Below are 21,531 nucleotides of genomic sequence, written 5' to 3' on the forward strand. Positions count from 1 at the left end.
TGCAAATACTGCAGGAATTACCTGCGGTTTAAATGTTATGTGCTCCATGACTTGGAGAGTTTGGTTCAGTAAATTTTGCCGGACATCATGACATGTCTTGTATACTGCACCAAACATTCCATGATAAATTAAAACGTTTTGGTTTTGTTTTGGCTACTGCCTACTATATATGCCATGGAAGAAACTCTTATATTTGTATTTGATGTTGGAATACAACTTTTTGCATGCACATAGTATTTGGAAGATTTTCTAGTCTATGGTGCTCCATGACTTGGAGGGCTATGTATGGTTCAAGTTCAATAATCTTCACAGGGCTATGTGATCAATTTTTTTTTGTTTTCTCTATTCATCATCACTACACATGTCGTTATGAAGAAATCGGAGCATCCGTATGTTTTCTACTACCTTCATCTCCAAGGTCAATTTAATTCAACCTAGTTTTAGCAAACAAAATGAGAGTTGCAGTCTCTTAATGAAAAACGTGCTTAAGCACGGTCGCGAAAAGAAAATGAGAGTTACAGGAAGGCACATTTTGTTTTAGCAAACAAAATGAAATACGTAGATAGTTCGCTAAAAAGAGTTGCAGGAAGGCACACATTAGTTGCTTCATAGCTAGAAATCACCGAAAGAAACAAATTAAAAGAAATTCATCGATCAGCTGAGAACTACTAAACCGTAAGAAAGCTGTTATATATAGTGATAGCAAGAACTAGCTAGCTAGCTAGTTGTTGTCGCTGTAGTAGGGCAGGACGGTGTAGACGGTCTGCAGGATGGTCATGGCGAGGAGGAAGACGGCGGCGGCGAGGGAGAGGAACGACCACGGGCTCCGGAAGTAGGTGTGCACGAGGTTGGCGCGCCACCGGTTCCAGCGCTTCCGGCAGTAGGTGTTCACCTCCCGGTGCACGCCGTCCAGCGCGCTCCGCGGCTCCAGCACCGCGTCCCTGGACAGCCCGTTGAACAGCCGCGCCACGGCCCTGTCGCCGCCCACCGCGCTGTGCACCACCCGCCGCGCCGTCAGCAGCGCCGCGTCCCGCGCCGTGCCCACCATGTTGTCCATGAAGAAGACGTACGCCGTCACGCCGTCCCCGGCGCCGGCGTGCAGCTGCTCGAGCGCCATCAGGTTCAGCAGCATGTACTCGGTGGTGTCGTCGACGGCGATGGGCGGGAGGTAGAGCGTGCCCCGGTGGAACCGGATGTCCAGGAGGCTGCCCGTGGCGCTGCGCTTGAACCGGACCCCGGCCTCGTACAGCTCCTCCGCCGACCGGATGGCGTCGTCGGGCGCCGCCGCCGGCGAGGAGGAGTCCGGCGCGCGCGGGGCAGGGAGCGGGCCGTAGAGGAGGTTCCGGCGGAGGACGTCCAGCGGGTGCAGCGCCAGCCCGACGCCGGTTGTCAGCGGCCACGCCGTCGGCGACAGGAACAGCAGCACCATCCGGTTGATCAGCTCCTCGTTCTGCCCGACATGCATGTTAGCTCCCTTTCACTTTCTTGCATGGCCAAAGCAAATTAAATAAAGCACAAAATAATAAAGAACCATTTGACTACGCTTTAAAAGATCTTCAGCCAAATCAAAAGTTTCATCGGATCAGTGCCAAATTATTTAAACAATTCCATCGTGCAAATATAAAGTTGCAAATAATTAAATCCAGCTCAAAATCCGCACGTACCCCATCCTTGCCGGTCTCGACGGCGAGGAGGCGGTCGAGGACGAGGAGCGGCAGCTGGTTCTCGATCATGAGCATGTCGCGGCGGATGTAGGGCACGGTGTGGAGCAGGCCGTGGGGGCTGAAGACGGGGTCGTCGGCGGCGTAGTCGTTCACCTCCCAGCCGGACGCCGCGCGCATCACCTCCAGGAGGAAGCACCCGTCGGTGACCATGAGCGCCACGAACCGCTCCTCGCCGGCGGCGCCGCGCCACTCGTCGCCGAGCCCCGCGTACGCGCCCTCCAGCCGCTCGTACTCCCCGTCCCCGCCGGCGACCGCGGCCGCGAACTCCGCCAGCGGCCGGCTCGCGCGGCGGAGGAAGTGGACCAGGGCGCGGCGCTTGTGCGCGTCCATGGGGCGCAGCTGCGGCTCGCCGTGGTGGAACGGGCCGAGGGACACCACCTGCGGCCGGTACGCCTTCGGGTTCAGGTCCTTGATGCGCGCCGGCACGCGGTAGATGCAGTGCCGCCGCCACCGCGCCGCCTCCTCCTCCAATGCGCCGCCGTCCGCCACCACGGCCTCCACCTCCGCCACCCACGCGCTCTCCTCGAAGCTGCTGCGGTCACGCCGGCAGGCCGCCATTTCGTCCGGCGGCCTCGCTCTCCGCTGCTGCTGATGAGTCTGCTGCTTCCCCAGAGGACCTCCACAGCTGACAACGGTATATGAAGAAGGATGAGGTGCCATCGCCAGGCTGCTGCAGATTGCTAGGCTTTGCAGGCTTTCGGAAAGGAAGAGAGGGATCAAGATGCAGCAGAGGGAAGAATAAAGTGAAAGAGGGAGGGAGGATTGCACACTTCGATGAAGGCTGGGATGGTGAGGACTGGAGAGCACCAGGAAGAAGGCTTGCCTTGTAGGGAAGGAACTTCCACAGATGCAGCAAAAAGTTTGGAATGGAATAGTGACAGGAAACTTGCAGTAGTAAGCGAAGGAGCAGGAACATACGGAGCAAGGGATACTGTTACAAGTGAAGTGATAAATAAGGCGCACAACAGTCAACAGCAGAGGTCGGCGCTTCGGCACAAGAACTACGAGACTGGTGGTGATACAATGATGACGAAAATTATGTGGATCACTACATGCTACGATGAAGTAGTTTTACAACCAACAAAAGGTCAAAAGCACAAGGTGAAAGGCGCATCATCCGGAACCTGATGTTTATTCAGGACCCGTCAGTCAAAAATGATACTACAACGGGGATGTAATACACTCTCCAGTACAAGATGTCAGTGAAAAATGATACTACAGGGGTATGTAGTACTCTGCAGTGCAAGAAAGCGTGGATTCTACTTTCGGCGCTTGTACCTGTCAAAAAAAAGGAAAAAGAAAAAACGACATCAGTTAGAAATGTGGAGGCGCCTGGCATTTTGCATCATCAGTCAAATATAATTAGGCTTATTCATAAGAGACAGCCCTAAAGCGAAACATTTTCTGCCCTTTAATTTTTCTACCAAAAACGCATGGTTCCATACCTTGCTTTGCTCTTAAAAGCATTCTTCGCTTTCTTGCGGGCGAAATTGTTGTTTTTCTTCAAGGCGCGTCCCTGTTTCCATTCACTCATATCATTCTGGAACAGATCATGCATCTCCTCCTGCCTAGTGGGGCCCTTCTCAGAGTGTTGTCTTGATTTCTTCTCATTCTTCCCTTTGCCCGCACCAGGACCCCGTCTACTGGCCCCCTTCATTGATTTTGCCTTACGATAAGCCACATCCACTAGAGATTGGCCTTTCTTTGCCTTCTTCCCTCCTTTATTATTTTCCTGTAGGAGACTCTTCAATGTTTAGGACCAAATGTATCGCAATTATCACTATGCTATAGGTAGGAACTCGAATCAAATGTGCCAGACCAAATTTTTGTTTACACGAAACAAAAGTTTATAATTTATTCCCCATTGGAGAACACTTATGTTGCATAAGGTAATCATGAAGTGCTTCCTGGGAATTAAGCTACCAATAGAAGGGGGCATGAAAAGTAAAGTTTTTGAAAAGAATTCCATTTTCTCACAGCTCCTAACTCAGGCTCCAGATTACGAACATTGAAGCATGGCATTCATGCAAAAGCACAAACATATTACAACTGTCAATTCAAATTGGACTGAAACCGGAGCTTGCTATAAGAAAGCCTTTAGATTTCAATATTCCATAGGCTATTAGATTTATTCTTACTTAGAAATGCAGTTCAGGGCCAATTTTCTTTATGCAAGTGTTTGGTAATTTTTACACAAAGTAACAAGTTTTAGTGTACATTTCAAAAGGCACCTTTTTACCATTTATACAAAAGCAAGTTCAAAGCATCTTCTCGGAAGTGACAATAAGAAAGTCTTACTGAAACTAGCGGTTATTTAAACAACTTGACTCCACATCCCAAACTGAATCTAGTTAGCATCCTTTTATTTAAGGTATATAAGAAAAAGTTGTAACATGAGCTATATTGGAGTGTTGGTTCAATTAGTTTAAATTCAGTAGCCACTGCAGAAAATTCTTATAGTCTGTATTATATCAGCACAAGTAGAGAACAAAAAAAAACCAAACAAATTGAACAAAAAATTGTAACATGAGCTATATTGGAGTGTTGGTTCAATTAGTTTAAATTCAGTTGCCACTGCAGCAAATTACTATATCAGCACAGGTAGAGAACAAAATAACCGGACAAATTAACCTTTGCTTCCTCGTCATCTTCTTCATCATCTTCCAACATCTCCCGCTGTGCCTCCAATCTTCGGCGCTTTTTCCTAGGTAGATTCTTCTGTAAAATAGAGAAGAAAAAAGATTGGTAGAACAAATCTCATGCACATTATCAACAAAACACTAAACATCACTTAAAAAGCACACTGCAAACCTCATTCTCCCTTCTCCTTTTCTCCTTCAGACGGAGATCTTCAGCTTGTTTTGCACTAATAACTCCAGAGGTACTCTTACCTTGGTCCAAAGAGTCCTTGATGAAAAAACAAAGCCAAATATTACTGATACTGTATCGTGTCGAATATTGACAAGCTATGTTTGAAGAGGAAGATTATCAATCCAATGTAAGCAGGAATTTTTTTGAAAAACTGTTTTCTTCTAAGAAAGGATTTAAACAAAGGCAAGAGAACATTAGGAACATCTCAAGATAAAAGTTTCTGTAGAAACTTGCAAGGCCTGATCCATGGCGCATCATGAGGATGGGAACAGTCAGTGATGAGTATAAGTGACTAGGAGTCCATTTCGTAGACCAAATAGAAGGCTGAAGAATATCATATACACTTCCAAAATGGTTTCGTCTGAAAAGCACTTAATTTTGTATCCTTCTCTACTTGTCTGCTTTTTTCGAACAAAAAGAACATGATTCTTTTTGTTAAGATCCAAATGGTCTAGGCACCAGCCAACCACCATGATTTCTCCTCCAAATCAGCAGGCTGGGCAGGATGCCACATAAGTAGGCCAAGCTACCTTAGTGGAGCTAGGTGGGACCTTGGCAATGCTGGGCCATTAAGGATTCTCCTCTGCCACTGAATCTGACTCCACCTCCACCCTCACTACCTGGATTCTGACATCTGCTCCAAGCTAAGGGGCTGGGGATGTGAGGAATATGCAGAAGTGGGGGAAGTGAATTGGGAATGGATCAACAGGTCAAGCAAATTACTCGTGAGTGAGCCAGGTGAACAGATAAATATATGGAACTAGGGTCTAGGGGGACCATTCCCATTGATGTAGAGCCTTTTAAAATGAAATTTTCATCTAGGACAAATGGACACTTACCATTGGATACAATTATGAAACTCGTAACTACGTTCTCTGGTTCTCAGTAATTTGATGGTTTTATATCAGAATTACTACGTGCATTATGGACATAAAATGCCATATAATGAAGAACAAGAGTGCTAATGATGCAATTGAAGATGAAAAAATTTAGCAAATATTTAACAGTCAAAGCAAAATAAATACAAAGAAATGATAAAAAAAAGCAAGATGCAAGAGAAACATATGAAGTTTGCACAAGCAAAACACCTCACGCGAATAAAGTGCATAACACTTGATAGAATTAGGGATAAACTTACTTTAGCAGCCTTTGCCAAAAGCTTCTTTTCTCTTTCAGTAGCAAACCAGGTTCTCTTTGGCCGTGAGTATATATCGTCCTTGTGAGCCATCATATTTTCTACCTGGTATATTCAAACATGTAATGGCAAAGGTATAAATGCATACAGTCAGACTTCTTAAACTGAGTTATGGTCAACTTATTGATATTCACAGGAAAGGACAACTATTTATTAAGGGAAAAGTGGAACTTCCAAAAGATTACCTTTGCTAATTCCATTTCAGCTTTCCTCACTTCCATTTCTTCCCTAAAAAATTAAGGGCATAAATACTCATGTGGTGGATGAAAGTTACAAAAGTCTAGCACATTAGTGTCAAACTAACCTTTCTTCTCGAATAATAGTAGAAATTTGGTCTTCTAGTTGCTCGATCAATTTTGCACAATCAGCCACAGGTTTCTCTGCAACGATGCGGCTTTTCAGCTGTGAACCGGCTTTCTTTGCCTGAAGATTTAATTCGGATAAAACCAATCAGCACCAACCAAATCAAGGCAAATTACCATTATTAACAGATAAAACTGTTGCACACATCAATTAAGGGCAGAAACTTAAAAGCCCTATGACTCACGTACTACAACTATCTAAGACATACATCCTCATAAAACTGACCACAGCTCATATGTTCTCGTTTGTTATTCTTTGGTTATAAAATAATAGAATGAAGGAAATTCAAAACAAACTGCCACTCTAAAGCTACGGCAGGCAAAGGTTGGATTCTACACTAAAGCAATATGATTATTACTTTATTAGAATACTAACAGTTCTATGCATACATCTATGATTTGTACCAAAGAATTGTAGCATTTGTTTTATCCTTAGCATATCACAAGAATTCTTACAATTGCTTTCAAGAGGGATCTATCATCATCCGTTACAAATGTCACAGCATATCCTTCCCTCCCTGTCCGCGCTGTGCGGCCAACACGATGAAGATATCTGCAATAATATAAACAATATAGGAGTGCATACATATGGAAGAGCATGGCTAAAATCAGAATGAGTGGCAAATGAAATTCCCGGTCAAAGTTCATTTAATAAAAATGGAAGGCTATGGAATGATTTAGTAGTAAGTCTGGAAGGGTAGAACATAGAAAAAAAAAGAATTCATGGTGCAAACACAACACTGAATACTGACAGAAAATAACAATCGATAAATGAAAGATGTAAACTCATCAATCAGTATTTCACAATGTTCCCATCAAGAACTATGCTCTAGGACGTGAAGCTTTTCTGTATGCATTTAAAACTTCTCAATCACATATAACTTATTTAGAACTTACGTTTTGACATCTCGTGGGCAAGCAAAATTTATTACAGTCCGAACACCGACGATATCAATCCCCTACAAGTTAAACCAACAATTCATCAATAAAACCATTAAAATATCAGCCCATGTATCTTCTAATGTTTAATTTCATAGGATACACTGCTTTTTAGTTGAAGTAATAGCATCTTTTGTAATAAAAAGCACAAATATCTCAACAAAGTAAAAGAGAATCACAATGTGAGATGAGTTTGTTTCTTACACGAGCAGCAATATCAGTGGCAATCAGAAAGTCTGTTTCTTGTTTCTTGAAGAGTTCCAAAGCCTATAGAGCAACAAAATTGTCCATCAGATTGGGGAATATATATCACAATTTGACTCAATGAACTGAAATGTTCAGAATTGCATGTATGCTATTAGATTACCAAAACAAATTGGGCATAAGTGTCTTATTGCATATAACATCCCATCTAAAATTTCTGATTTCGTGATTATCCAGATAGAAATATATATTTACGATCCGAGGAAGTTGATTGGCGTGCTGTAATCTCAAAGTGCTCAGTTAGGCCCAGGCTGGCAATAATCAATCTACGCAGTTCCTTTGTTGGAAAAATAGTGTGACGAATTATTATGGTCAGCATGGTGCGAGTCAAGTCAGTGTGCAGCTTTTCTGCAGTAAGTATATGCATCATGTTTTGATCCTACTAGCTATCTGCACATCAAATTATTCTAGCTCAACTAGCTCCCACCACACAGCAAGCTTATCATTGGGACTATTTGATATGTTGAGAAGCAGAGCAAATTAAGTGTGAATCCAGAGAAAAAAGGCTAGTAGATGGCATATGTAAGCTGATTTAACCATGAGACAGTTCGTGCACAATTTGGTAAGCTATAGCATTATAATAATAATGCTCCAATATCTTCCATTGAACACATTAGAATAACAGAAATTTTGTAGCATAACAGCTTACATCATATACCCAAAATTGAAAGGGACTCTGCAAGGTTGGCCTCATATACCCAGGAAATTTTTTGAAACATAACAATTAATAACATCCTGTGACAAATTTACCTCAAGTCGCTGGGCCTGCGTAAGGTTGCCATGAAGTTCAGCAGCTTTCAGGCCAGAGAGACCAAATATTATTTTTAACCTGTGAGCAGATTGCTTTGTCCCACTGCAAGGGGGCAAGGCATGAAATGTCAATACGATGATAAAAAATAGTAAAATACACAATTAAATATGATCAAATTGGTGAGGTGGTATAATGCTTCAGTGCAAAAACAGAATTGTTATATACAACAAATCTCTTGATGGGTTTTTGTGTCATCTTGTCAACTACTACGCAATAAGGAGTAACAATCCAGTACAACCTGATTCTTGGGCACTTTCCAGGCTAACATAGCATGAAGTAAGGAATATAAGACAGCTAGTGTCCATTATACTACCAGTAAAGGCGTCCTCACATGCAAGAAACTAAAAGTTTCCAAGAACACAAACCTAAAGATGATAACGTTTTGCTTGAAAGTCTTCAAACAAAGTGCAAGTAGAACAGCTTCTTGGTTTGATTCACGCGCTCGTCGTATTCTAACAAACCTGTATAAAAAAGGGAACATATAAATGAAACTAGCATCCACATAGATTCGTGAAAACATAGGCATTGAGCAGATGAATATGTCTACTCGCAAAACATAACAGCATAAATCATACTCCCTCCGTCCTAGAATATAGCTACGCTTAGATTTGTCCTAAGTCAAATATCTTCAAATTTGATCATAAATAATGAAAAATTAAAAAGATTAACAATATAAACATGATGCTAACAAATTCAACGTGAAACTAACTATCATAATATGTATTTGTACTTGAAATTAATTATATTTAGATATATTGTTGGTCAAAGATAAAAAAGTTTGATTTAGGACAAACATAAACATAGCTATATTATGGGACGGAGGTGGTACAGTAATTCTCTCTTGGGGGAAAAACACAAACTACTCAGAAAAGAAAGATCATGCTGATGAATGAAAAATAAGCATACTCTTCGGTCAACGTTGCAGGCCGTTTCAGAGAAGGATCAGCTTCAAGACGAACTGGCTTATTTAGTGAAAGCTTTACAAGTTCATCAATTTCTTCGGTCATCGTAGCAGAGAAAAGCATAGTCTGCCTCCTTTTCGGACACATGCGAATCTGTAATGGTTATTAGGAAAAAGTGAGGTGAAAATATGGAGTTCAAACAATACAACAAAAAACTAGGACTCAATTGTGTCAACTGTCAACTCCAGTATTTGTTTCAATGATGAATATTACCATAAAAGTTTAAGACAACAGGAAACTAGCTACACAGGAGTTCGACAGTTACCAGTTCTTGAATTTCAGCACTGAAACCCAGTTCTAGCAGACGGTCAGCCTCATCAAGGATCACAACAGCTAGATCTTCAAGCCCAACCGAGAGAGAATTGCGTACATGATCTATTATGCGCCCAGGAGTGGCTACAACGATGTCAGGCATTGACCTTAGAGCTACCTCTTGAACCTGAGTAGCATTTCATCAGAAAGATTGTAACAGATAAATGTTAGGCAGCATTTGACCAGGGAAAAGAAAAAACAACAGAGGGCAATAACAGAAGAAACCAGAACGTAAATGTGACACTCCGGCCCAGGGCTTAATAGGATTAATAGGATACTCATACCAACAATTTGCAACTTCTTTTCCGGAAGCCGGTCTCCAAAGAACTCCGCCGGGGAGGCGGGACGTTACAGAATGGTATCAGAGCCGACTCTCGCGGTTTCACGGGCACGTACGGGCGTAAGTGCGGAGGCATGAGCACGGGCGTGTGGGGGCGCAGATGCCACCGGCATGTGCACGGGCGCGTGGCGGGTCAGTGCGCGAGCATCTGGGATGCGCCGTTGGCACTGGACGCACGGACGTGGCACAGGGACCGTTGGCACTGGACGCACGGACGTGGCACATGGGCTGCTGGCACTAGACGTACGGGACGTGGCCAAGAGAGGACGTTCCTGGCTTGAGATTGACCGACGAGGATGTCGGTCTCTTAAGGGGGTGAGCATGTGACACCCCGGCCCAGGGCTTAATAGGATTAATAGGATACTCATACCAACAAGTTGCAACTTCTTTTCCGGAAGCCGGTCTCCAAAGAACTCCGAGGTTAAGCGTGATTGGCCCGGAGAAATTTGGGGATGGGTGACCGACCGGGAAGTTCTTCTCGGGTGCGCACGAGTGAGGACAAAGTGTGCAGAAAAGACTGGTGTTGGTCTGTGAGGACAGTCTATGTCCTAGAAAGCAGCCAGATGTAAGCGGACCCGGCCTCAGGGAGGCGGGACGTTACAGTAAAAATCTTACCACAAATTCCAAGATTATAGTGTACAAGTCAAATGATCAAAAGCTTATATAATAGCAAGACAACAAGTTGTAATCCATTGGACAGGAGTGCTAAAAATAGTAGGCCAGATATCAAATATCAAAACCTGGCTAGCTCAATATACAACCACGACTAAAATGGAATTAAAGCATGTTTATGCTAATGCACCGCAAAGCTATAGGAAAAGGAGAAAAGGCTTGGGAAAACTTGAACCTAATAGAACACAATAAGTGCAAGAATACCTTAGTTGAAAGTCCTCCAACAATGAGACAACATCTGATGTCAGTAAACTGGGCCAACTTCTCAATCATACTATGGATCCTGGACATTGTAGAGGTATGGATGTTAAGCAGTTCACTGGTAAGTAGTAACTGGTAATACATGTAGAAGTAATAATATAGAGTACAATAGAGTACAAAAGTTAACTATGTGTTATTATGGTGAATTAAGGTAACTTTCCATAGCAATCAGCAAAGTGAACAATACAAGAAAAATAGACAGGCCCTGTTTTAAAGAAGAGCAAGAGCACAAGTGGACATCTGCCATTATTTTCCCTTATTACAATTCAAAAATTATTGAGAAAAAATGCCTTCAAAATATCACATCAATGCACTATGCCCTTCATGATAAGCAACAGATTTCTGATCTGAAGTTAAAGATCATGCCAACAGCCCAACAGTCCCAAAGTTGACAGCAAACGAAAGGTTAATCAAGAATATTTGGGGAACATGAAAAAGAAAAATCTATGAACCTAATGTTTCAACAGGACATAGAAAAGGCCCAAATTTTAAGGAATATCTTAATACAATAAAATATAAAAGGGACCCAGTATTCATATCCCTGTAATACAGCTCCTAAAAAATACAGACTAAAACAAACCAATACAATTGCAACAGCATGCACAGTTAAAGGAGGGAAATGAAGTTCATTTGGACAGTACCATTGTAGTTTAAATTATGTCTGATGAAATAACACCACAAAAATGAGGTAAGATGAAATATGGTCACGTAAGATAATGAATATGAAAATAAAGAACTTACTGAGCAGCCAATTCTCTGGTAGGAGTAAGAATAAGCACCCTAATTGCAGGTACACGTTTTGGTCGGAAAAGTAGACGTTCCAAGACAGGTAAAGAGAAAGCAGCTGTCTAACTTAAAGAGATTAGTCACCCTATGTATATACTACCACAAAATACCTGAAAGAATATATGTGTGTCAATAGAGATACCTTTCCAGATCCTGTTATAGCACTACCACATATGTCTCTTCCAGTTAATGCCAAAGGTATGCAAGCAGCCTGGAATATTCACGGTTGAGTAAAAAATTGATATTGGAAACAAAATTAAGTTGCCAGCACAACCACTAAATTTACTTTTATGAAAGTGTTCCATAACAGAAACAATAAATTATTTCTTTATCAATTAAGGAGATAATGTGCATTTATATATAGGTAATGTTTGGCCCTAACTGCCAACTCTTATAAACATGTTAGTAGTGACAGAAATCTGCCTTTAGCCTGTCAATAGGCATAGTTAATCGTAATAACATTTCCTTTTACAGAATTCCACTCAGCAAGTGGCAAGTGGATGTACAGCTAATACTCATCATGACTGGATATTTGACATTAAAAAGAAGGGTTATCAGCATAATGACCTAAAGGTCAACTAATGTAACAGTCTAGAGATATTTCAATGCATGTTCCTTGTAAATGTCACATGAACAAAATGAAAGGTTGATGTAATCTAAACAAACTCTGACCATTATATGCACCCTAGAATACTCATATCACATTTATCTAAAAAACAAAGATAGTTACGGTGCTCCTGCAGTAAGATATGTTCATAATATACAGATACACTGAAGATTTTTGAAACCATAGACTATGTCCTGTGTTCACTTATGCTTTGAAAATCCTTTCTATTTCATCATATAATGTTTGAAATGGCGTTCTGCCTGTAATTTTGATCTAACCTCAGATGGCAAAATAAAAAGAGTCCCATTAGAAATCATTTCCCTCTCAATTACGACCACTCCATGGACTAAAATTAGCAGCATTGACCCAAAATTTTCTGTCACCTGTCCCATCTAAATTCTCATCCCTACTGAGCCAATAACAAAACAAGATATATAGGTGAAGCATAAAAGATATTAGTGACATTTTCTGAGATACCAACAAGTTCTTAAAATGTGAAATTAGCAATTGGGGTAACATCAAACAGTTAATATCGAGTGCTTTGAGAATCTGAAATATCTTAAGGACTGCAATAGGGAAGATTTGGGCATTTGGCACCAACTCTTAGTCTTAAACATGGTCTAGTAATGAGTTGCAAGTGCAAACCTGGATCGGGGTTGGTTTCTGGTAACCAAGCGCTTCACAAGCTCGGACTAGTGGGCGGGACAAGTTGAGCTCAAGGAACGAATTTGCATGGAACGAAGCTCCCTCTGAGGAAGCGAAAAATTTAGAAGGATCGACTGTGCCATTCTGCTCGGCCGTATCTTCTTCCTGTCATTGCCAATTAACAAGCATTTCACAACTTCAGCACATACCCATCATGCTGATTGCTGAGTAACTGAATGGCACCGATTGTTTGCCGCCACAGCACAAGTAGCTAAAACTATACTGAACAGAACAACAGAACGAGGTTGGGAGTAGAACTGCGTGAAGCTCACCTCATCGGCGCCCTCCTCTTCCTCTTCTCCCTGCTCGCCTTCTTCTTCTTCTTCCTCCTCCTCCTCCCCCTCCCCCTCGCTGCCCGCCTCCTCATCACCGCTAGCCTCGACCTCCTCCTCCTCCTCATCGCCGCTTCCATCTACCTCCTCCTCGTCCTCGCTCTCCTCCAGCTCGTCCTCCTCGTCCCCGCTCTCCCCCTCCACCTCCTCATCGCTATCGTCCTCCCCGCTCCCGCCCTCGGAGTCGTCGGAGAGGACCGGCTTGCCGCGTCCCTGGCGCAGCTGCGAGATCTTCTCGTCGATGGAGGTGGTCCGGCGGCGCGCGTGCTCCGCCGCCACGGACTCCGCGTAGGACGAGAACTCCCACGGCGACTGCGCCGGCTTGCGCCGCGCCGAGGGGGCCGCCGCGACCTCCTCGTCGGAGCCGTCCGGGTCGAACCGGAAGCTGGGGTCCATGTCGAAAGGCGGGGAGAGGGGCGCGGGGGAGGCGGCGGTGAGCTCGCTTTTCCGGCGCCGGGAGGAGGGAGGGGGAAGGGAGCGAGGGTTTAGTCCAGGGTTTCGTGCAGGAGAGCGAGGAGGCCATGGGCTGGGCTTTTTTGAGTTATTGGGCTGGGCTTTTTAATGGGCCGTCAATGAGACCAGGTGACGTTTGGAATTAGTTGGGCTTCTGTTGGGGCAGGCTTAAGCCCACGGCCCACCCGCCCATTTCCATCTCGTCTCCGCCGCCGCCGCCGGCCGCCGCAGCGAGACGCCGGTAGTGTCTTCCCTTCCGCGAGCGCACCCGTCCTTGCTGCCCCCCAGCCGTATCGACGCCGCAGCAGCAGCGATGGAGCGAGTCGGCGGCGGCGAGAAGCAGCTGGAGGACTGCACCGTGTCCAAGTCAGTGACCCCCTTCGCTTTCGCTCTGTGTGTGATTGATTCCAGGGCTAGGGTAGTTAGGTCCTCTCCCCGGTCGAGATTCGCGGAAGCAGGAACCCCCGTTAGCTTGGTGGTTGCCTCCGCATCCTGGTAGTTGTGTTTAGCGTCGAGTGCCGTCGTTGAATCGTTGTTGTGGCAGTGAGTTAGATCCGGAGATATCTCATATCTCTATGGTTAAGTTTGTTGAACGTTTTTAACGTTCTTACTGACTAGCGTCAAGTACTGCTTGTACACCATGATAATTTACATAGTAAAAGTCTTCTCAAAAGTTTAATTGTAATATGAGGTCTTCAGGCTGAATTGTTTGCATCAGCTTATGTTCAATCATTCAGCATGAGCATATATGACCTCAGCTTGATTTGGGAGCTGGCTTTAGTTCAGATTGCAAAAAATCAGCCAATCATTACTAAGATCTGTCTATCAAAGTTCAGTCTGAAACTGCAACATTTCAAGTTCAGTTCTTATGTTTCTGTTCTCTTGATTAGCGGCCATAGTTAGCTCTTTGTACTCCATTTAGATAAAGACTAATACATCTGAGAAAAGCAGCTCTGTTAGCGCTGCACCGAATCCACCGTGTGTAAAACTTTGCATGTGTGTGTTTCTTGAGTTCCTGGTGCTTTGCCAACAGCTTCTAGGGAAGAGAGGTTAGAGAACAGGTGAGAGTGATGACTTGCAAGAAAAGAGTAGAGTTCTTGTTTATTGCAGTAGTTACCATCTCTCTTAAATAAAGATTGGTCACTAGTTACCATCTCTCTTAAATAAAGATTGGTCACACAAGGCCTAAACAACAAACAACACAAAATAAGGTTGATTTGCTAACCACCTAGAGATACGACTGAGTTATTAAAAAATAACAAACTAGATATGTCTGCCCCTCCTCCTTGAACAGCCTTGCTTGTGTAGCCTGCAGTACACAGCTTGTGCACGAATGTGTCCATAAGAACAAGTGACAAAGCGAAGTTGTGAAACTGTATTAAATCTTTGTCTCTTTTTCCCTGTCCTTCTGATGCAGGCTCATACACATTCACAAGAAAAGAACATGAGAGCATTATTACCTTGTTTGGCATCTAGCATTTCTTAGGTTTCAGATTACACTCGGCATAATGCTGTACTTTTATAAGCTGTAAGACATGAAATTCGTGTCCAGCAGCAAATCATGTTGTACTACTATAGTAGGACTAGACTAACTGATGACCCCCTTGAGTTTTGATCCCACTCTAAATTAGAACTAGTTGCTGCCAAATATCGCAAACAAAAGAATGTGAAGCAAACCAAGCAAGCACACTCTTAACTGGGCAAGGCAATCCCTACGGGCTCATTATTGCAATCTGCAAAAGAAAGAAGACCCAAGATTCAATTGATGCTTGAATGTTTCTTTTGAGGCAATCATATTGTAGACTTGCATAACTTCTATTTTGAAAAGATTTGTTTCGATGCACAGACATATATATACAAGATAGAACAAAGTTCTATTAGCTAGACTTGCATGGCTGGTTTCAGATACATTAAGAGAATATAGACACATATTTTCTTGTCTGAATTTGAGTGAATTTTTTATATAGGTCTTTGTTGTCTTTTTTCGTTCTCATCGTTGGCTCATGTTGGGTGTCATCTCTAGTCTACTGTAACTTGGTTGTTGAGTTTGAGTGTGATTTATTTTAATGTCTTGTGTGGTTTAACTACTATTCTAATTTGTTTGCTCCTGCCTGTAAACACTGTTTCATGCCCATGCAGTGCTCTAGGAACTTGGTTCTTTTCGGTTGCTGGTGCTCTTGTTGCTATTCCTGTCGGCATAAAGAAGAAATCCTTGGCTCCTCTGGTCTTCTTTGGCACCACTGGAACCATGCTGGACATCATCATGGGCATTAGCCAATGTGAGAGGGAGCATGCTGAGCGGCAGATGAAGCTTTTGGAAGCTCAGAAACTTTCAGCTGAGAGTGGAAGCTCTGATTCTTTTGGCAGTGTTGACAAGTAAAGTACTTCTCTTATTTTCCCTAACGTATGGCCTCACCTCTTCTGATTGGAATTCTTGCTCAGATACCAATTTCGTGCCTTTGAACTTCCAAAATATATCATTCCTATTTCCCAATAATGTGTAATTGTGCATTGAGAAATGATCTGTCAATCAATAGTGCGCCCCAGTTGCCAGTGAAACAATGGTACAATACTTTTTGATCGGTGCTTTAAAGGATTTAAATCTTCATCGACACTGGACCTCACGGGGCTCACAACTGCAAGACATAAGCGATGCTGTGTCTGACATAAGTTGTAAACTTGTAAACTTGTTTGCAGTCACATGAAGTACGGATGGTGAATTTCATTCCATCCCTCAGATAGACTATGCTTGATCCACTGTCTTTTAATCCCTTCATATTGTGAATTGGGAAAGGTTCATCTTGGTTCTTGATCATCGAGCACCACCTAGTAGAGACAATGCACTACAGAATAACTAGCGAAATAGCCTGAACAATTGTGCGGCTAGGTTTCAATTTCTTAAAATAATTCTGCGGTTCTCTGCAAAACAGTGGAAAAGCTAAACATAAATGGACAATGTATGACAAATTAGTTGTCCTCTCATCTATAAATGCGAATTGTTATGTTACAACAGGTTGAGTGTGACTTAAAATGTTTATGTTCATAAATTTATTTTTCTATTTGAAACTAAATGCTCTTGTGCACATTAGTATGTGATTTTTTTCTTAAAAAATTTAGCTATATTACTCCCTCCGTCCTAAAATGTATGTCATTCTATGGCTTGAAATTTGTCCTCAAATGTATATCATTCTAGGTTGAGAGTGAACCCAACCATTTTAATTGTGCATCGTTTTCGGGTCTTTTCCAATAGAAAGATGTACATGCAACCATGTAGGAGGTACATATGGGAGAGGTGCATGGGATAAGACATGCTAGTTTAATTAGCACATTCCCAATGCTTAATAATTAGGTGTATGAGAGTCTTTCTACACAACCATAATATGTTCTAAAACTCTAAATTACTCCTCTCAACTATAGCCAAAGTCTGGATAACTCCCTAAACTATCGTTTGGTTTATTTTACCCCTCAAACTATGCATTTTGGTTCAAATTACCCCCAAAAACAATTTGTCTTTTAATTTCTTCATGCATATGTGGAGTTTTAAGTTGAAATTTTACAAGATGATAGTACACGTCATAAACACATGTTAGAAAAAATACATCATAATTTTTATCATAATTTTGATAGGTTAGGATAATTAATAATAAATTTATCATTGGAGTTCAAAATTATATGGAAAATAACAATAAAAAATTCTAACAACTTTTTAAAATATTCATTGTGATATCCACTACTATCTTGCAAATTTTGAAATTGAAATTAAACTTATGTATAAAGAAACAAAAAAGACAAATTGTATTGTGGGGTAAAATGAACTAAATAATATAGTTTAGAAGGTAAACTGAACAAAGTTATAGTTTAGGGGTTATCCGGGCTTTGGCTATAGTTGAGGGGAGTAATTTAGATTTTTCCTTCTACAAATGTATACTTAGCACTTTAAATTAACAGGCAATATTCACTTTGCACCCCATGTATATAAACTTACATACGCTCTGCGCCAAAATACTTCATGACACATGTGAAACCTTGTAAAAAAAACTTGACGATGTCTCTTAAAACTTGGTTTCATGGTAACGCCCTAAGGACCGGTAACACCAGAGATATTCTCCTCTTAAAACGTGATAGAAGTCGATATATTGCTGATATCGAAGTTGATTTGCGCCAACAAATCAATATGGCTCATTAGGATATCCAAGGCACAGTGTATTGGATAGATGGAGCGAGGATTACCCAGCTCGATCGTGAACTCCCCAGTCCCCAAGATCCCCCAGACCCCCACCATCCCATGGTGCCCCAGCAGCGGACAGCAGGGGTGCTGGGTGCGTGCACCTCCCCCATCACAAATTACAACTTTTTCAGGTCTCCTGAATGGCAAAGGTGCTTATTAGCTGACAGGATGTAAGATTTATATAGGGTAGAGATCCCAAACACTGTGGTGGCATGACATGGTTCACACACTATGGTGCATGTGTGTTATATGATGCAACAATGGTATATTTCTTAGTAGCTATATGACAATTGGGATCCATTCTTTTGGTGGCAATCTAATTTGAATGCAAGTGGGAAGAATTAGTGCTAGGTTTATCTTGATCCATCAACAAAAACATTACCTCAAGGACTGAAAATGTGAAGAATAATGGACCATAGCATCAGGCACTACTACTACAGAAATAGTCTGTGATCTTTTGCATTTGTCCCGGATGGTATTGCGCTCGAGACTAATATGGACATTAGTCCCGGTTTCAACGGCTAGGGGACGAAAGAGCTCTTTAGCCTCCGTTGGAGCCACCAATCGGGACTAAAGAGCCCAACTCTTTACTCCAGGTGGTACCACCAACCCGGACTAAAAAGTCCTTCACGAGTTAGTTCAAAAGGAAGGCATCTCGTGTATATGTATAGTCACACGTACCCCATAGATGGGGTGGTAAGAAAGTTGTGTGTGACTCAAGAGGTCTTGAGTTTGATTTTTGCGGGGCGCAAAATTTTTTTAACGTGTCACAGACCCTTTAGTCCTAGTTGTGGCAACCGGGACTAAAACCAAGGATCTTTAGTCCCAGCTTCGTAGTCCCAATTGTAAGCCTAGGATTATTAGTCCCGGTTTCATAGTCCCAATTGCTACAATCGGGACTACATAGGGTTAGGAACCGGGACAAAAATGAGTTTTTGTAGTAGTGCACTTACCAAATTTGGTATCAGGATTTTTGAATTTTAACCCTGTAATTGGCTATTTTTTTTACGAGTGAATTGAAATGTAGGCCATTTTTTGTAACTATGATGGCAAATATCTAAAAAATTAATGTATTGTTGATAAAAATGTTGTAGATAACAAATATTTAGCATGACTTAAAATGAAAACCATGGAGTTCATATCTCCATTAGCTCGAGCAGAAACAAAATTAGGGCGACCCATACACTACTACAAAAACGATTATAGAAACGCCCCAATTTTTCTAGGGACGGACCAAAATTTCATCCGTTGCTACAAATAGAACGGGTTACTGTAGCATCCCACCCGCCCCTAGAGAAGCATTTTTAGGGGCGGGTCATGGCGTCATCCACCCCTAAAAAGAGCATTTTTAGGGGTGGATGACACCATGAATCGCCCCTAAACATGGTGGCATTTGTAGGAGCGCGTCGTGGCCTCACTCGATCCTACAAATGCATTTTTAGCGGCGGGTGATGGCATGGCCCGCTCCTACAAATAATTCCACACAAAAAAAAAGTCATAACTTTTTCATATGATCTCGGATGAAGTCAAATTTTATATCAAAATTGTAGAGAATGGTAAGATCTATAATTTGTAGTTGATAACATTTTCATTTAAGGTCATCTAGTGGTCCAAAAAAATATTATTAGTTTTCTAATAGCTATAACTATATAGTATCTCATATAACTCAAGTCATACTTTGAGGTTTCCACAATCTTAGTAGAAAGTTTATAAATTTGGAGTCAAGGTGCGGAACACGAAGTTTTTGGTAGTATAATGTTTGAAACATGTTAGTAGAGTTTATTAAATTTGAAGTGTAGAGTTTTGTGTCAGTTTTTGTAAAAAGTTTTTGACTAGTGACACGAAAGTTGCTAAATTCAAAGTGCGAAGTTACTAAGTTTGGAATGTAAAGTTTCTGACAAAAGTGACTTTGAAAATTTGGAACGAAGAAGGTCAAATATTTAGTTTTATTTTTTTCACAAAATTTTCATATATTCATACATGAATTTTCTTTGTTGAATAAATACTATGATGTAAGGGAAATATTAAACACTTCTATATCTATATATAGTTGTCAAAGTAATCCCCACCCGATGTCCCGAAAGGGAACTAAAAAGTGCAAAAAAAAACTAGACATGAGAGAAAGAAGTTTATAGATAGAAAAACGGAAGCTACCTAATTAATATGCACCAGCTCTAGACAAGTTGTATCTCTTTACATATATGGTATTAACTAATACATGTGGTAGTTAGTTGCTGTGCTCGTGCGCCGCTAGTAGATTTGCAACGCTCATACATCCCAGCGAGCGCTCGCCCGCTAGGTGCCCCCGGGGTAATAAGCTCCACAATTTAGAGAGTTTAAGGTTAAAAGTACACCATTTAAGAATTAAGGGGGGTTATCTACACCTATGTAAAAGTACAAGGGGGTAATCTACACTTTTTCCTTTTATTTTCTTTGCACGTTGTGGTGTCCTTGTACATGAGCAGCCTGTCACTGTGCACACGCTCGAGCTTGTGACGCAGTCAGCGCACGCGCTCGCAACGCGGGAGTGTTCCTGGCTAGGAAAAGGGTGAAGTTTGTAAGCTTGTACTTTGTTTAAGTTGAGGAGATAGAGTCAGAAAACGTTGCGGCTTTCTGGAGCACCAAAACTCTCTCTGTGTTCTTGCTTGCTTGTTGCGTGTGTTTGTGTGAGTTCATGGCAAACCACCGAGAGCTAGGCCAACAACCCACTTCAACAAAGATTACAAATTCAAACTTGGAAATTCAAATTTTTAGCCGTCTTTTACTGTGTGCTTGGAATACGCTTCGCAGTGTGCATAAACAAAAGTACAAAACAACATTTTCTATGTGTTGAATCTTATTCCAGCTGCTACTTGTGGAATTACTGCTGTTATGAGATCAGTTGGTAAGGTTAAAGCAATGTCCCTTCTTAAATTCATCAACACCATGCTACTTGCATGTCATTGGAGCGCCCGGTAGAACAATAGCCAGCTATTGTTCGCTAATAGCTCCGTTTCTTTGCTAAAAGTAGTGGCCGAGCTACTATCATGGGCAGATCCCGGGGGGGGGGGGGTGCAGGGGGGCTCAAGCCCCCCCATACCATCCTGCCTCCCATGGAAGCCCCCCCCCCCCCTCCCTACAAATTTTGAGGAGAAAGAAGGAAGGAGAGCCCTCCTAGCCCTCAATCCTAGCTCCGCCACAGATGCCAGATGCTCCAATGTGAAGGCAATGACAAGGTGGCTGTGTAGAGCCTCAGTTAGAAACGCCATACCTGCAAAGCAGAGTTGGACGAGGACCATGAGCACGTACGGGGTGTGCTTGCAGGGGCGAAGCCACATGGGCTTTCCCTGGTGCACGTGCACCATGGTAAATTTTCTTCTCTCTAGTAGTTAATTGAATTTTACCATATAAAGTCTACCAAATTCCTTCTTTGCAATGGAGAGTGCACCAGGGTCAAATCCATCTTGGCTTCGCCACTGTGTGTTTGGACACATTAAGAAGATGATTCATGGCAGTTGGCGTCGATAGCGACACAGGCCTATCGTCGTGGGTTGAGTGGGTCCCTCTAGGGGAGGGCGGTGTTCTTCTTGTGAGGGTCGGGCGAGACGGACCCCCTTCCACGGAGGTCGGGGGTCGGGCAAGGCGGAACTCCTTCGCGGAGGTCCGGCGTCGGGTGAGGTGGAGCCTTTAGGAGAGACGTGGACCGTTTCCTTCATGTCAGGCCGCCT

General features: G+C 42.5%; 3 protein-coding genes across 3 annotated transcripts; 1 reads left to right on the forward strand and 2 right to left on the reverse strand.

The window, feature by feature from the left end:
* Positions 1-524: 524 nt before the first annotated feature.
* On the reverse strand, positions 525-2,566 carry LOC120699470 (UPF0481 protein At3g47200-like). Its single transcript, XM_039983475.1, has 2 exons — positions 1,665-2,566; positions 525-1,450 (listed from the first exon to the last, which is right to left on the reverse strand). Exons 1-2 carry the CDS (start codon positions 2,382-2,384, stop codon positions 722-724), a joined length of 1,449 nt encoding a protein of 482 aa, XP_039839409.1. The 5' UTR covers positions 2,385-2,566; the 3' UTR covers positions 525-721.
* Positions 2,567-2,712: 146 nt separating this feature from the next.
* LOC120699469 (DEAD-box ATP-dependent RNA helicase 28-like) lies at positions 2,713-13,610 on the reverse strand. The gene is made up of 19 exons (XM_039983474.1): positions 13,084-13,610; positions 12,752-12,916; positions 11,642-11,710; positions 11,455-11,561; positions 10,657-10,735; positions 9,394-9,567; positions 9,073-9,221; positions 8,532-8,627; positions 8,106-8,208; positions 7,296-7,358; positions 7,050-7,111; positions 6,609-6,705; positions 6,095-6,213; positions 5,976-6,018; positions 5,734-5,835; positions 4,536-4,631; positions 4,356-4,442; positions 3,170-3,456; positions 2,713-3,002 (listed from the first exon to the last, which is right to left on the reverse strand). Exons 1-19 carry the CDS (start codon positions 13,537-13,539, stop codon positions 2,984-2,986), a joined length of 2,373 nt encoding a protein of 790 aa, XP_039839408.1. The 5' UTR covers positions 13,540-13,610; the 3' UTR covers positions 2,713-2,983.
* Positions 13,611-13,769: 159 nt separating this feature from the next.
* Positions 13,770-16,337, forward strand: LOC120699471. The gene is made up of 2 exons (XM_039983476.1): positions 13,770-13,962; positions 15,736-16,337. Exons 1-2 carry the CDS (start codon positions 13,910-13,912, stop codon positions 15,974-15,976), a joined length of 294 nt encoding a protein of 97 aa, XP_039839410.1. The 5' UTR covers positions 13,770-13,909; the 3' UTR covers positions 15,977-16,337.
* The last annotated feature ends 5,194 nt before the right edge of the window (positions 16,338-21,531 follow it).

The sequence above is a fragment of the Panicum virgatum genome, chromosome 3K (genome assembly GCF_016808335.1).
Source record: "Panicum virgatum strain AP13 chromosome 3K, P.virgatum_v5, whole genome shotgun sequence".
NCBI classification, from domain to species: Eukaryota; Viridiplantae; Streptophyta; class Magnoliopsida; order Poales; family Poaceae; genus Panicum; species Panicum virgatum.